The sequence below is a fragment of the Chamaea fasciata genome, unplaced genomic scaffold (genome assembly GCF_029207755.1).
Source record: "Chamaea fasciata isolate MVZ Bird 193981 ecotype frontalis unplaced genomic scaffold, bChaFas1.0.hap1 SCAF_14, whole genome shotgun sequence".
NCBI classification, from domain to species: Eukaryota; Metazoa; Chordata; class Aves; order Passeriformes; family Sylviidae; genus Chamaea; species Chamaea fasciata.
Window position 1 is genome coordinate 17,452,435 of NW_027094099.1, and position 16,963 is coordinate 17,469,397.

Below are 16,963 nucleotides of genomic sequence, written 5' to 3' on the forward strand. Positions count from 1 at the left end.
TAAAAATAATCATGGGTGACAACCATCCCCAACTAGCTGTATGCCTTCTGGTGATACTTAACCATGTCCCACTCTCTTCTGGCAAAGTAAAGTCCCTGAAGCTTCTCTTGCATCTGGTTCATCCCCTCCTGGGGCTGTAACTCCAGTCTGCTGGAGTCACCACAGGAAGTGGTGAGTTGTGTTTGGTGGTGCTTTCCAGTGCCTTGTCCCCATGTGCTGCTGTACTTGCTGTCCTGGTCAGTGCCACTGTAGGGGTGGCGGTTCCTGCTACTGGCTCTGGCTTCAGCTGTGCTCTGCCAGGTTTGGCTCTGCCTTCACAGCAGGCTGAGAGCAGAACTCCCCTTCCCAAGCCCTGAACAGAAACCTGCCCCTCCCTGGCCATACAGAGTGTTTTGCTTAGGCTGCACGTGAGGGGTGGAAATTTGGCAGCCAATATCTCAGCGATGACAGTTTAGTCTGGTGCTGAAACTTGGCCAATGCTTTATAAGCCTAGAAGCGAAGGTTTTGTTGTCTGTTCTTTAGTTACAGAATTGTCCTTGATGGACAGTTGAGGGATAAAGAAAAGTCTGTGTGGAAAAAGAAGCCCTGAAAATAAAATGGTGGACGTTTCCACTGGATGCTGGATACCTCACAAATAAAAGCTTAGTGTGCAACTGTTTGCCAAGTTGATAATGGAAAAGGAGTAACTCTAGTGCTGTCCCTAACACTTGGAGGCAGGCTTTTTCCTTCTAGCAGCTTGCTGACATCCATCAAGGGCAGGGGAAAAGTGCTCCTTCCTCAAAGGAGTGCCCGGCTCTGTTGCCACAGAGGATGGGCAGCAGGTCTGCAGCTGTGACTCCCAAGTATCTGTCATGATCATTTCTAAACAGTGTGGATTTGCTCACAGTCAGCCTGCCCCCTTCAGACTGTAGTGGCAGGCTGGGGTAAAACCCCAGCAGACTTGCAGTGCCCTCAATAATTATTTTGGACATTTCAGACTGTTAGGATGCTGTTTGTAGCTGTTTTGAATTCGAGTTTGGTACTTAAAGCCTAATTCAATGTGTGGACACTTTGCAGGGGAGCAGGTCAGGGAACATCTTCTAACTGAAAACCTGTGACATTCTCATGCCCTTTGTTAAGAGTGCCTTTCCAAAGATGTGCACAGGGGAGGCTTTTTGAAGTCAGTAGGTGAATTAAAGGAAGAGGGTCTCCAGTGGGTGTGCTCCCTTCCTGGTACATCTCCACTCTGGGGCACCCTGAGATTGAAGAAGAGCAAGGCTTTTTTTGCAGATGTTTTCCCCACTCACAGAGCCAGTGGGGTGATGGCCTTCACTGTGCTCTGCAGCCTTCTGCTGGGGCAGGAGAGAGGAAAAGAGGATGGGAAAGAAAAAAGGAGTAGCCATGAGCAGAACTTGAGGTAGAGGAGGAATATGGATGAGGCAGCTTAGGACAAAGAACAGTGTTCAGTTTGTTCGGGGGGAAGGTATGTGATTGTGTAACTGGGGGTTGTATCATAATTCAAACACCCCAGGTGGGTATGAAGGTTTGTAGGCATTGCCCAACACTGTAAAGACCTTGCAATCTTAATATTCTTAGTGGAGCTTTTTTTGTAATGCTCAGTAAATCTGTTACAGATCCTAGTGGAGCACCAGGATGCATGGATCTCCTCCTCCTGTGGTTTTGTGCATCACAGGGTGTTCCTGGCACCTTGACAGTTTAGAGTCACTTTGTCACGCCTTGTGCCTACCTATTGCAACATGCCTGCAATGAACATGCCATTCAGACTCCCCTAATGCCTAGTCATAACAGGATGGATTAAGAATGGCATTTCAGCCTTCCTGAAGAATTTCCTTGTTTTTGCTGGTCTCTCAGGTCTGTTGAGGCTGTGCATTGTCTTATGATATCACTTGGTCGTGCTACCCCGAGGGTGTTTAGGTAAAGCCTGTTTGCCTGTGTGACAATGACTGCAGGCTCTGAGCCACTATTTGTACCCAGAATGTCTGAGAAAGACGGTTGTCTTCATTTTTGTCTCTACAGGAGCTGCAGCAGGGCTCATGTGTTCCCATTTTTAGAGGCTGGGGAACATCTGGGCATGCACTGAAGTCCTCTGCCCATGCAGTCATCTCACTTGTGTTCTGAGTGCCAGGGTGGAGGGAAGACCCTCAGTACCAAAGGCATTGTGCCACTGCAGACCCAGTTGCCTGCTCCCACCCTGGTTGCAGAACTAATTAATTCCTGCTAAGGGAAGACTTGTTTAAACCTGACACACTTATGTTCCTTTGCCTGCTCTGTCACATAAAATATTGCCTTCTTTCAGTTTAAGCCTTCATTCCAGCAGGCAGGATGGGGGGATACATAAGTGTGCAGTGGCTGGTGGTGCCTTCTGGCTTTTGTGATGTGCCAGGCTGAATCCAGATCAAGTCCAGCAGGGTGAGCCATTCAAAGGCCTGTTGTGCCCGTGGGTGATGGGCCCCAGGCAGGACCTGCCTGTCTGTGCTCAGTGGCTCTGGACACCTCTGCCCCACCAGCATCCCTTGCTGGACCAGAGCCATCCTGTGACACCACAAGTTTCCTCCAATGACTTCCCATCAGTGCTCTTCCAAACAGTGGGATTTCTTTTCCTGACAGTATAGGTCAGACTGTTTCAAAGCTGTGTGATCTTTGTAAAGAAATGGAGCCAAATTTAATGCAAGGTGCCATTGCCTGGGGTGATGACTTGCAGTTTGACCATGGACTTTTTAAGAAGGCAGCGTGTCTCCCTACAACATTTTTTCTTGGTTGGGCTCCACACATTCCCCCCATGAGGGGGATGTGGCCAGACCTTGTTGGATCAGTGCAGAGGCTTATTTCCTAATTGTGTCCAGGTAAGACTTGAGAAAAGGTATAGATGAGAGCAACTGGTGAAGTGCTGGGAGGAATGATCAAGGTCTGACACCCTCCATCCTTTCCCACCTTTTTGAGCCATATATTGCAGTGAGGTGCAAGTTCTGCATCAGCTGAAGTGAGGCTTGGGCTGTGCCAGACCTTACATACAGCAGGAGTCTGCCCAAAGCTTTATCAATGCTTGGGGTATGGCCTTGGCCATGTTGATGGCAGTGTTCCCATAGATTCCATTGGATTGGGAGCCCTTGGCTTCACTTTTTTAATCCATGTATGTGAGGTGAAGGGAGGAGTCCAGCGCATACTGTGGCCAGAGCAAATGTGTGAAACTCTGGGGGTGATGGTGTGGGAAGAAGAGAATTTACTCCCTATCTGGTTAGTAACTTGGTTAAACAGAGTTGGGTTTGGTCCAGAGGATGGGAAAGCTGTTGGAAGATGAAGGGAGAATGGCACTAACTTTGTGTAGGGAAAATGTCTTTGTCATAGCATTGAACAGCAAAACCTTTCCCATCTGGTGGAAATGTTCTGGGAATGTGTTCTAGGATCTAGGGGAGATTTTTAGTGTGTTAACTGCCTTGGCATGGGCTCCGGGGGAACTGGATGGTGGGATCTGAGCTGTAATTACTTCCCTGGGTAAAATCTTGATCTCATGGGGGATTTTCCTGCCCACACTTGTTTAGAGGAGGCTAATTCATGTAGGCCAGTGGCCTGTCATGATTCTTCATCCTCCCCCAGTGTCACATCCTGTATTGGCAGGAACACGATTCTGGATTATTTTATAAACAAGTCAGTTACATTAAATTACCCTTGAAAGACCCAATTGGTATTCAGATCTCAAGGTTGTTTATGAGCCCAGGCCAAACCTAAAACATATTCCAGGCTTGAATTCAAATCCAGGAGTGAAATGAAAGTGGTTTTGTTGGACAACTTGATTTTGGCCACCACAGCATCAACTAGGAAGCAGCCTGGCGGGGGGGTCTATGCCATTGCCCAGCTCCCTCCTTGTAACCTGAGGTTTCCCTCTGTGTGTGTTGTGTAGCCTGATGTGGATAATGCAGTGGAGGCAGCAAAGGCAGCGTTCCAGAGGGGCTCTCCCTGGAGACAGATGGATGCCCCAAGCAGAGGACGGCTCCTGCACAAGCTGGCTGATCTCCTCGAGCGGGACAGAGTCACCCTGGCAGTGAGTACCGGGAGCAGTGATAAACCAGCAACAGTTGGCTCATAACTCTGCTCCATCCCTCTGGTGTATCCATATCTACCTAGTATTTTTCTTTTCTCTCCCTTCATGAAGGGCACAAGAGTCCATACAGGAGTCATGACTTTGTTCCTCCTTCTGCAGGATTTTAGGGGTCTTAGAAGGCTGACAGTTCTTGTACATAGTTGACTTCTGCAGAACTTTAGCTAGTTACTGAAATGATTAAAGGTAGGAACACTTAAATTTCAAAGCAATATTTTTTTGGTTTTTTGTTAACCATCATTGATATTTATAGCTGTCTCTCAGCTCTTATTACAAAAAAAAAAAAATAAAACCTCAGACCAAACTACCACAGCTGACTCATTCTTTATTACAAAAATGCAGGTGGGTTTGAGTTCTGTGCAAATTCCTTCCCTTAAAATGGGGGGCTGGAAAGAGAATCTTTCTCTTGCTAGATATTATCCAAAGTTTAAAATGTATGTAAGTGGGAACTGTTTCTTTCCCTAATGAATGTACTTGCTCAGGAAAATCTCTTTATAGCTGTGAAGCTATGTTAACTTGGACTTTTCCACAGAAGAACTATTGCTAATGATTCCACGATCCTGTCCTGGAGGAGTCCTGCTGGTGAAGAACAAAGGGATAAGAGCCTGAGCTAAAATGTGCTCAGTTGGTAGAAGCCTTTGGACTCTACAGGCCTCGTACATCTTTCCAAATGGCACCCACAGATCCTCAGCTTGGGGCCGCTGTCCATCCACACCTAAGCTCTTGGAGCTGAGCACTCTCCAGTTCAGTGCTGCTCTTTTATCTTCAGGGAAAGGCATTGATGACATTCTCTGCTGTCAGATGTGCAGGTGACTGAGCCAGTGTCCTGCTGAGGTCAGTGGGAATTGACACTCGTGGGGTGTGCTCAGGAGCTTATGGCTGTGTGACTATTTTGAGCTGGGTCTCCTTCCACAACACAGTCTCTCAACCACATGACAGCTTTCAGTTTCAGCAGGGCAAAACCAAAACATTCAGTTTTGAAGACAGTTCTGGGCAGCAAATAAGAGGGAAGAAAAGAAAAAAATATATATATGTGTGTGTCTGTGAATAAACCCTGTTTATTTTTTGCTCACTTTTTGGTGTGACTGTGGAGCACCCTTAACCAGAACACACTTCAAGCTTTCTGCTCTCCTTCTGGTCTGGGGGGAGCTTGTTTGGCCTTGCTGTTTGCACTGCAGAAAACCAGCCTTGGCTGCGTGCTAAGCAAGGACTTGTAAAAATCAGTTGTTTTAGCAGACATTCAGTGGATAACAATCCTTGCCATTCCAAGGGGAATGTCTGTTCGAGTGCTGTTTGGACCCTAATGTCTGTGGAGGATGACAGGGTATGACTTCATGTGTAAACAAAGATGTTTCAATCTACCAAGGGATAGTACTTCCTTTATGGATGTGCTGGCCATTTGCACCAATATCCCATTTAATGACCTGAGTGGAGAACAAAGCATTCCCTGAGCTAATGTCCAGAACAGTGTGAAGGACACAGGCTCAGCCTGGATTTTGTTTAGAGCTGATCAACACCAGTGGAGCAACTTCTGCCTTGCCCTGGGCTCAGTACAGATATAAGCCCAAAGGTTACATTACCAAAACTCTGTAAAAAGTATGTTTATGATTGGACAAAAGAGGCTTTTCAGGGGTTGGGTTTAGGCTTATGAAGTAGAAAAATTAATTTTTTTTTTCTAATAGAAGGAAAGTAGCTCTGCCTGATTTCAGTGACACCATCTGGACTCCAGAACATCTGTGTTGGATGGTCAGTTAGGGTGAAGTCATGATACTCACATTGTTTCTGACCAGTGCCCCAGACCCCAGCCCTGTATCCCACCCACACTCACCTTCTGGAGACTTCTGGAAGGTGCTCTTTCAGCACAGCCCCTGAACAAAGCAACTCCTGTACCCATCACAGTTACTGTGTCTACTTTCCCTTCTGCAGTATTTGTACTAACAAGCTCATTCTCTAAATATAAGAGGAGGGAAGAACATTCCATGTCTTCAGAACAAGGCACAATAAAGCTAAGATGAGGGTTTTTTAAAAGCTCTTTCTTAAGAAAAAAACCCCAAAACACTGACTTGTCTGACAGTGCATGCAACTTGGTTTTTTTCAGACTCTGGAAACAATGGACACAGGAAAACCTTTTCTGCAGGCTTATTTCATTGACCTGGAAGGCTGTATAAAAACACTCCGGTATTATGCTGGATGGGCTGATAAAATTCAGGGCAGAACTATTCCAGTGGGTGAGTACCTTCAGACCCAGTTTCAGAGCTGGGATGGGATGAGGCTTGAGGGGGAGGGAGATCCATGGAAAGGCTGGCTTCTGAAAACCTGTAAAAATAGTCTGCACTTCCTTTCTATCTCAGGATGCCTTTTAGAGCAGATGTGTTTCAATATTGTGGCTAATGGGAGAACTTGGTTAATGCCTGGATAAATTTCTGAAAAATAATGTGTGAGCTCCTCTGTTGCTTTTTTAACAGAGAAACTTTTGGTCAGAGCAGTCACACAGAGAGAACACTTTGGCCCAGTATAGAAGTTCAAGTATGGTTTTAGTGAGAACCAGTTAAGAGAATGGATGCCCTTGTGGCACAATGGGCAATATGGAGTCTTTGCAAATTCAGCCTCTTCAGTCCCTGCATGTGGGTGACCACTGAGGCTGTGTGAAGGACAGACACTGTAAACAGAAATTAGTCACCAGAGGAAGGGCTCTGGAGGGCTGAGCTAGCTCAGTCTGTGCAGACAGCAACGGGAGCCATGTCAGTCATATAAACTGAGATTTGTCACCCTCATTCAGAGTGGTGTAAAGCTTTGCTTGTCTGGACACTGCTTGTTTGTCCTGATTTTAAATCACTTTGAAAAAGCATCATTAGAAATGTTCTTGCTCTCTTTCACATCTTCCCAAAGAAGCTAGGTGTTCAGCAAGAATGAATTTGAAAGGCAAATGTTCTTTCTGCTTTCTCTTTGGAAGACTAACAGCAGTATTTTAAGGTGAATAGTATTACTTTAGTTTCAGAGTTTCATCTTTTTGTGATTTCTTACCAGGAGTGTAATTCCTGTTACACTGAAGAGGATTCCTGTATAAAATAGTTTTTAAAACTCTCTCCCTTGGGGAGACAAGTGCTTTATGTTTTTTAGTAGTACACAATCTGAATGAAATTTGTTTGCTCTGCAGTGTGATAAAAAGTTATCCTCCCCTCAGCCTCAACACAGGGAGTTTGCAGGGGGAACTGAACCCTGGTTTTAAAAGGTCCCTGTGTGACTGTGAGTGGTGTTCAGCTTTCAAGCTGACACAGGACCTGTACTCAGATCTTCATCTGCCTGGGGTGTTCCAAAGACATGAGTCAGGATGAGCAGACAGTGTTCTGTCTTACATGGGTTTAGTTCTGTCCCTAGCCTGTTAGTGTGCAGTTGTCTCACACACTTTCTGTAAAAGTGAGGATTTTGACTGTTTTGTCCCCTTTTACTCTCTTGTCTTGCAGATGAAGATTTTGTCTGTTTCACCCGGCACGAGCCGATGGGTGTCTGTGGAGCCATAACCCCAGTAAGTGACAGTGCTGGTGCCCTGCATCTCCCGTAGAACTGGAAAATCCGTGTGCTCTCCATCCCACCCTGCAGCCATTTGCTGCCTGGTTAAGCACAGCTGTTCTGCAGGGAACTCCCATCTCAGTGGCCTGATGTAGTTTTGTGTTTTACCCCCATGCCAATTGCTCTTGGCAACAGAAATGCTCTGCAGTGGAAGGGTGGGTCTCCTAATCAGATGCTCTGTTGCTCTCTGAGGCTGACACCAGTCACCAGAGACCAGTCAGAGCTCTGACTCTCACACTGCTGGGACAGCCATCTCATCATTAGGAGTGCTGGCTTTTTGCTACCTCGTGTTGATGCATAGTTTTGAGTTTTAAATCAAATCCATTATCAATTAATTATGTCTGGCTGCTCTCTGAGCTTTCTGGGATTAAACCTCTCTGAATAGAGTTTTCTTTTCCTTGAGGTCTCGTTCTCTGCTGAGGGGACAGTGTGGCTAGCTCTTGGAATGCCTCCAGTGTTAGCATGTGTTGCTTGCTCTGTTTCAGCAGACAGCCAGGAAGACTTTACAGCTCATGGGAGACAGATTTTGTTCCTGTCTGGTTGTAAATGCTTTGAATGTGGTATCCTACAATTTGTGAGGCAAGTGGTGCTGTGTCAAGATTCTCTGTTTGGATACAGCACCAAGTCTGCCAGAGCTCAAGATGTGTTTGGACAATGCTCTCAGAGCTGTGGTGGGAGCCTTGGTGCTGTCCTATGTAGGTCCAGGAGTTGGAATTTGATCGCAGTGGATCCCTTCCACCTCACGATGTTCTATGATTATTTGGTGCCTGGATCAATTAGAGTTCATGGAGGTTTTTGACTTTTGAGATAAGGTTAAAGACTGAAAGAAATGCATGTGGGAAATTGGACTTGCTGGACCCTGGAAATACCAGGTCTGGACGAGATCCCAAAGATGTCTGGGGAAATTCTTCTTTTTCCTTTATCAGGACTGAATTTATACGCCAGATGATGAGAGGACATGGTCTCTTTGGCAGTGTCAGGGTGAGGCAAAGTGGGAGGTTATCAAACAATTGTCGTGGTGACTACGCAGCTTTTCTGGCTGAGCAAGCAATGTCACTGCTGGTGAGAAGAATTTGACTTAAGATCAAAATCTCAGGTTCCTCACACTGATCACTAGTTAAAAGGTATTTCCCTGTCACTCTCAGCCACCTTTGGCACTCAGCAGTGCTTTGGAAACTATCCCTTTAAAAGCCTACATGCAGGTTGCTTTGGAAGGCCACTGTAGGGGACATAGTGGGACTTGTAAGGTCTCAGGTTGACCCTAGACCAGCAATAAATACAACAGAAAGTAGAGAACCAAATTTGACTTAAGTTCAACACTGTGTTTGTATAAAGAATGGTTGGGGTCAACAAAACCACATCTGTCTTCAGTTTATTCAGAACGAATCTTCTCCAATTTTGTTTTTTTCCCAGTTTGATCGCGGTAACACCAACAGCCTGTGGGTTTGTATATTCCTACTTGATTGAAAAAGATTGTCACTGTTCTGGGTATGTTTCCCTAGAGCAATTAACAGTCCTCCCTTTTTCCTATGGCTTGACTATATTTAAAGCAATGTTCTTAGCAAGAGAAGTTCTTAGGAAGTGCAGCATATGGCTGATTTTTATCCCAAGGTGATATCATGAGACAGCCCTGGAGTCCTTTACTGTTACTTTCACCAGCCACTCTGCAGCAGAAAGCTCCTAATGGAGCTATTTCATGCTCTGAAACTGTAGAAAAGTAGTGTAGGTGTAAATGGCTCAAGCTGCACAGCCTGGCCTCCAAGAAACTTAGGAGAAAGAGACAAATGGGCAAATTATGGGATGTGGCCATTGGAGCAGATCACTGAAATGGAACAGGTCTGGGAAAAAGAGTGAAGCAAGTGGAAGAATAACACTTGAGACTAAATTCTGCTTTGTCTCAGAATAGAACTCTGTCTCTTTGTCTTAGAATAGAACTCATGGCTCAAAAGCTACACTGCTAATTTATTTGTAAGTGTGAATTTGTGGATTCCTGACATACTTGGCTTCTTTGTTGATAGCTGAAGGCCCTTGGCTTGAGTCTTGACAAGAAGTCCCCTTGCTGTTGGCCTGCTTCCATCATCCCTGAAGCAGTATTAATTATTTTTAATGAAGAAATCCTTTCTGCTGCCAAATGACCTTTCTGAGATTCAGTGTGAGCTAGATTTTCCACTTCTTGCTAAGACTCCAAGATCCCCAAATACATATGACCATGAAAGAGATTAGCACAGAGAAGACTGATGTAGACTGGTTCCTAATTCCAAATAAGAAAACTAATTGGAAAGGAACAATTTACAATATGAAGGGAGTATAAGATCTCCCCTAGATTTTCATGACTGAACAACTCACTGCAGTTTCCTAGTTACAAAACTGGAACTGAATGATATTATATAACTCCTAACTACTCAGCCAGTGCTTAACAGAGAAAAATTACGTTTTTTTTTTTCAATGAGTAGTCGCATTCTGTAATTCCCCACATACAGATGTTGTACAGAAGTGATGCATCAGGAAACTGCCTCCAACACAGTTTCTGTGAAGAGCCAAAATCACAAAATGTGATCAAACTCCTTTAAAGAATGAGGTCACATCGTGCAGAAGGCTGTCCAACTTACAGGATTAGTGTGAGGACTGCCAGCAATATCAGGGATCTCGGGGGGAAATCGAGGAAGTTATATTCCTTAGTCCAAACAAACACAGTATTATAAACAGACGCTTCTCTTTGTGGCTTTCCTCCCAGTTCCTTTCCTCCCTGAGCTGGGAAAAGGCTGCCTAGAAGTGAGTAGGTGACTGTGGCAGGCTGATCTGACCAGTGACCTGTGTTCTTGCAGTGGAACTTCCCCCTGCTGATGCTGGTTTGGAAGATGGCACCAGCGCTGTGCTGTGGAAACACTCTAGTAATTAAGCCAGCTGAACAAACTCCGCTCACGTCGCTCTACGTTGGCTCTCTGATCAAGGAGGTGAGGAAATCTGAGCAGCCCATCGAGGTTCTGTTCTCTTAAGGTCATAAGCAAGACTGTATTTTGAATTGGCTGTCCAAATTTTTGGGTTTTAAAGAGTTTGAGCATAACAGACTTCCAGCTTTAATAGCCTCACAAAGGAAAGTGAGAACAACCTCTTCAGTCTTTTTTTTTACAAAGGCCTTTGTGACTGACTGGGAGGTGGCAAACATCAGAAAATGCACAAAACCTGTGCAATTTTTCTCCTTTCTCAGGAAGCTGCAGGGAGAAAAAACGATGCTTTTCTTCCCCTTCCTTGTCTTCCCCTCTCCCAAATGAGGGAAAGACATCAGCTCAGTTTTATTAGACAGTGAGGCAAAAAGGAGTGTGATTAGACAGCACTGTTGTGTTTGTTGTTTTTAAGTGGGATAATTCAACCAAGACAGAGTGCCCTGGGAAACAATTCCTCATCATTTCTGTGGTTCACAGAACAATTTAGTTGTGTCTGGCCTGTAAAGTCAACTGAAATAAAGGCAAGATGATAGGTTGGGATTTTAAAATGCTGATTTAGGGCTTGTCAGTTAGTATCTTGTGTGCCAACAGATCTGTTAGTTGTACAGAGGGCGTGGGAGGTGCACAGAACCTTCCAGCACTGCTCAGTCCATCAGCTTCCTATAGCTATGGATGTGACTGACTGAGGAAAACTAAAGGAGTTGTAGATGGGCTTTTGCCTCTCAGCTGGAAGTCTGTTTGTTAGGCTCAGTCAAATGATGATTTTGTCCTTTCTTGCCTTAGCCTGAGAGAAAATAGACAAATATGTTGATAATTGACACTTAGGGCCCTTCCATCAGGAAAGGAAGTGAAAAAATAATACCAGTTAAGTATCTCCTACAGTTACTTGGCTTAATGAGATTACACAAGATGAGTGAGTGAGCACAGGGTGCAGTTGTCATGACTTCTAGTGAGCCCTGCCACACCACTGCTTTTTTCAACTCTGATATGCAGCTCCCCAAACACAGGCATAGCATTCTCCCCAGAAAAACATGATTCAATTCTGGTAAAAGTAATTTTTTTTTTAAGCTGAAATGCTAAGCTTGCTGTTTCTCACAGTTGTCCTTCAAGGCAGAAATGTAATTAGAGCAGAATAATTTTATTTGAAGATGCTCATTTCTCCACCCAAAATTAGCTAAATTCTTTTCAATGTTTCAGAAAAATGAGTTAAAGTTTTTGAGCTTTCATCTTTAAAAGGATGCAGAAGATGTTACCACACACACAAAGCTATGTGTTACGTTCAATGAAATAATTTTTGGCCAACCAAAATATTTTGTCTTTCGTTTTTGCTGAAAAACAGAGAACTTTCTGGCTCATGGTATTCTGAACCAATTTTTTGCTTCCTTGTGGCTTTGCTGCTGACTCCAAACACCATTACTTGCACAGTTTGACATGCATTCTATTTGCTTGAAAACTCATTAGCCAAGATGCAAACTCCATTAAATGCACTTTTGTCATTGTCACATCCACAGAAGAAATGAGACTGCCATTCCAGTTTATGAGAAGGAAAAATGGGAAAAAAAAGAGGATAATTTTTTGCAAGGCAGTGCATGAGCAATTGCTTCCTTTTTTTCTCTATTAAAAAGAAATGGCATTTATTGAGATTTTGTATTAAGAAGTCATAAGAAATGAAGCAAATGTATTATATTCTGCAGTTTCATTAGAAATTGCAGGGAAAACAACCTTGTTCTATCAGTAGTAGGGGAAGGCTAACCAAGAAGAGCAATAATCCTTGAAACTCTTGTTTCAGGAAGTAAAACCAAACCAGTCAGTCCCCCAGTTCTCCTTGCACTAGAATTTCACCTGAAGTTTTGCCATTTGTCTGTTTTGGCAAAATTACTAGTTGGCTAATCTAGGTTGTAAATGTGGTGGAAACTTGCATAAGTCTTGTTACCATCTGCTTTTGTACTCCTGTTTTATTAGCCCCATCATCTAGTGAGGTTTTACTGACTTCTTAATCCCTCTGGTCCCTGAAGAACCACAAATGTCAACCTTTGTTCAAAACAAACTTTCATTCATTTACCCTTTGGCTTCAGCTGCACTGCAGTAGCTGGGGGCCAAGTTTGGCAGAAAGACTTCACTCTCCTTTGACTTGAAACTGGGACTTCTCCAAGAATTCTTACTGAAACTTGGCATTTCCTAAGCATGGCTGTAGTTTCACCCACATCTACTCCAGCTGGTAGCATGCAGCCATGTTTCTGGAAAGTCTGAAGAACAGGGATGTATCTGGTAAGAGCTCAGAGGACTACAGTACAACTAATCCAGGCTTCCTGAGAAATGAGCTGTGCTCTCAAATTCTCTCCAGAGCTGTTTTAATCTCTGTTTCAGGTGGGTTTCCCTCCAGGTGTGGTGAACATTGTGCCAGGCTACGGCCCCACAGCTGGAGCTGCAATTTCTACCCATGACAGCATTGATAAAATTGCTTTTACTGGATCAACCAAGGTAGGTGATGGATTTCTCAGACACCTGCTGTTCCTCTTTCATTCTCTTGTAAACTGTCACCCATACAAGACTTGGACCTATGGAGTGTCAGTGATTTCTGTATAACCAACACTTCTTCCATCACATTCCCTGTGGCAGGATTTCTCAGGAGTGTTTGGTATTTGTCTAATTCAGATCCTTGTGCTTGTAATCCCACATCTCTGAAAGCTGGGTTTTGCCAAACCACCACATTTCTGTAAGAAGTAAAAGGTGCTCTGACACAGGTAAGGCTGGCAGTGACTTAACATCCTGTCATTGACCCGATGGAGCTTCTGGGCACGTTTGCCTGCCAGTCCTGCCCTGCAACTGGAAAACATGTCAGTCAGAGCCCTGAACAATTCTTCCTTGGCTTTAGTTACCTCTGAGGAACTAGGACTTAAATAAAAACATGGCTTCATGCCCAAGGCCTTCTCTGCTGACGTAGAGGGGATTAATATTTGAGCTTCATTCTGAGACCTGCACAGTAAAGCACCTTCGATTTAGCTTTTTTTCCTGTAAATAGATGTGTCTGGCTTGTTTATGAGAGGGGTGGCCCCAAGACCTCTGCACTATCAATCACTTACAGCCATCTTCTTCCATGCTTACATGGGCAAAGTGCCTATGGCTTGGCCAAGACCATGGAATTGAGCATAGCTGAGACATGCAAACAAATCTGACTGCAGTAATTACTGCTGAAAATTCTCAAACAAAAGCTTGCTTAGAAAAGTGACAATTTTTCTGCTGACTGCTTTAGATGTTTCTTGCAGTAGATCTGTACCTCCAGAATAGAGGCAGTGTCCAAAGAATGGAAATGCTCACACCAGTGGGGGCAGCTGAGGCAAATTCAGTCTCTTACTTCTTTGAGGAACACTGTTCTTGCTGAGCATTTGCTGAATTCATCCATTCTTATGTCTGGCCACGTAATTGCAGAGTGTGATGTGAATGTATAATGATGACAAATTACCTTGGAAGGTGTTCCTGGTCGGTAAAGGTAACTCCAAACACTCAGAAGCTGCAGCATTTACCAACACTACCATCTAGTGGCTTTGTGTACATCCTGTGCTTATCCCATAGGAAAAGGTGTGCTAAGCCTCTGTTTCTGTACAGGGATCATGGGAATAAACAGAACACAATAAAGTAAAAGTTCACACTGAGCTTTTACTTTCTTGATAGTTGGTCTAATCTCAGAGTTTACTCAGTTACATGCTTCTCTCCAAGTCCTAGATCAGAAACCTTTAGCCCAGATGAGACATTAGCTGTGTGAAAACAATAGAGCTTATAGACTCATCCAGCCCACATGGATCTGTTTGGGTTTTTAATGAAAAAGGAGTATCCAGTGGATTAGTGGTAGAAGGAAAATCTCAGCTGCTGGAGCCTGTAGGCAGAAAACTCCTGTAGGCACTGTGCTTGTCTCCTAATCATGGGTGTGCAGGAAACACCAAGGGAGACAGATCCTTTGCTAATGCATGTGTAATTTAGAAGTGTTTTCTTCCCCCTCCACCCATCTGTGAGTTCAGCTGCATCTCTGCAGCATTTGCAGCACAATGCTACTGTTTCTGAGCCAGGAAGTGAAGCTAATTCAAAATATATTTTGACTTAGTTATTAAGCCCCAGCTTGGGCTCAGTGCCAGCTTGGAAATACTGATCTTAAACTCCACGAGAGTTTTCCCATATAGCTCTCTTCTCTTAGGTTATTAACTTGCTCCTCTTTGGCCAGCCAGCCTGCAGTAATGCCTCTTGCAAAGCTAGGATGCATCACTTATTTCTGCCTCTAGGCCTAAGCTCTGAGTGACTAGAGATGATCTCTCCTAAGTTCAGGAGTCATGCGGGAGTAACAAGGGCAAACCAAGAGAAATGCAGACCTGTATTTGCCAGCCAGCTTCCCCACGCTTTCCTTCCTCACAGTTCCACTCCAGGGCAAGAGTAGTTTTAGTCAGAGATAAAGGTAAAGTTTCCATGTGCAAAGGTAAAATACAAGAAAACAGTTATAATATGAGCAAATTCAAATATTGCATCACTCTTAAGAAAACAGCCTGCCCTAACAACTAAACTTCCCAAATAGTTTTAATTCATACTGTTTCTAACAAAATTAGATTACTAAATTCTGAAAGCAGAGGAAATCCTTCCCTTCAGGGTACAGATGAAGTTCTCCCACACAACCTGTCCTTTCAGGCCTGCCTAAACCAATCCTAAATTCTGGGGCTGGTTTTGACCTAACTCATCACAGCAGTCGGAAATTCAAACCATTTCAGAGTGTTCTCCCTGACCTCTGCTGCTTCAGCTGCCATCCAGGCTCTTCCACCCTTGTTGGAATCACACTTGAGATTTTTAGAGGAAACAACTTGTGTCCTCTTTGTGTCTCACAGGTTGGAAAACTGATCAAAGAAGCTGCTTCTAAAAGCAACCTCAAAAGGGTGACGTTAGAACTGGGAGGGAAAAACCCCTGCATTGTGTGTGCAGATGCAGACTGTGAGTATGGGCTGCTGGGTGTGTTTGCTGTAAGAGGATTGAGGGTGGTGGGGTTTGTGTGTCTCTGCTGTCCTCTGGCAGCTCACAGGGCTTTGTGTTTCCACTCCAAAGGCTGGAGGAAACCTCTGTCCAAGGGCAGGATATAGTTCTGCATTCCAGGAGCTCTTCTCCAGCATGGGCATCATTCCCATAGCCTGTGTTGCCTTCCCTGGGGGTGGCTGCAGTTGCAGATAAATCGTGCACTTGTGTGTTTGCTGCTTGTGGGCTTTCTCTTTGGCTGGCAGTGCTGCAGAGCCTGAGCCAAGCACTGGGGAAAGCAGTTTTCTGCAAAGCAGCCCCTCTGCAGGCATTCCTGTGCAGGGGAATTTTGTAGGACCTGATCCAATCCGGCTTTCACCTCTATCCTGGTGGTCTGCAGGGCTCATTTTGTGTTTCATTGTGATTTTGTTACATGACTTAGTAGTACTCGGAGATATGTGTAACCTGTGACCACCAAAATGCTTGGAAATCCTGTTTAGCTTCAGGAAAATCCTCTCCAGTCCCGCACAGCACAGGTTGCAAATCTGAGGTATTTCTGCCAGCTGCTAGTAGTGAACATTGCAAAGTGCTGGCCAAAGCTGGCATGCTGTTTTCTGAACAATGATGACTGAAACTTGTCTTTAAGAACTAATGCATGGTCTCAAGAATTCCCACAGCAAGAAAAACTGGTAACTATCTTCAGTGAGTCCTTGTGGAAAAAAAATACCAGGAACTATGGTCGACTAGACCTCAAGACAAAAGGCAGAAAGGGAGGCAGATACAATAAAAAATCTGGTTTTGGGGGCAGTGAGGCCCTGTGAGTGCCTTCCATGGGTGTGGACCATTGTCAGCATTTTTAAAGGAGGTTTTCCAAAGAGAACGGAAAACAACAAGTCTGGAAACACTGGAATGCTGGAGCTGTGCATGTGTAACACTTTTCCCTCCTGGGTCATCTCACAGTGGACTTGGCAGTGGAATGTGCCCACCAAGGCGTGTTCTTCAACCAGGGGCAGTGCTGCACGGCTGCCTCCCGCGTCTTTGTGGAGGAGCAGATCTACCCCGAGTTTGTCAAGCGCAGCGTGGAGTTTGCCAAGAAGAGACTGGTTGGAGACCCCTTTGATGCCAGAACTGAACAAGGGCCCCAGGTAACTGTGTGTCTCAGAGCAGTTGTTGTTTGGTTTTTGGTTGTGGTTTTGTTTAAGTTTCCTTGTGTAAATATTATCCTTACGGATGCGGTCCCAGCAGAAGTGCCGAGGGGTGAGTAATGTATCGTGGCTTTATTTTTCCTCTCTATTTTAAATATCAATTAATCACAACTGTTGAAATGTTATGTTGTAATTTTTTAAAAAACACAAATGTATTTAAT

The 16,963-nt window shown here is 44.5% G+C and overlaps 1 protein-coding gene across 1 annotated transcript in view; it reads left to right on the top strand.

The window, feature by feature from the left end:
* The window catches only part of ALDH1A3 (aldehyde dehydrogenase 1 family member A3), a 33,352-nt gene that overhangs the window by 5,075 nt on the left and 11,314 nt on the right, over positions 1-16,963 (top strand). The window contains exons 3-9 of the mRNA XM_066196210.1: positions 3,899-4,039; positions 6,195-6,324; positions 7,561-7,622; positions 10,492-10,620; positions 12,979-13,092; positions 15,477-15,579; positions 16,558-16,742. Of these exons, the coding sequence (XP_066052307.1) occupies positions 3,899-4,039; positions 6,195-6,324; positions 7,561-7,622; positions 10,492-10,620; positions 12,979-13,092; positions 15,477-15,579; positions 16,558-16,742 (864 nt within the window). The remainder of the gene's footprint in view (positions 1-3,898; positions 4,040-6,194; positions 6,325-7,560; positions 7,623-10,491; positions 10,621-12,978; positions 13,093-15,476; positions 15,580-16,557; positions 16,743-16,963) is intronic.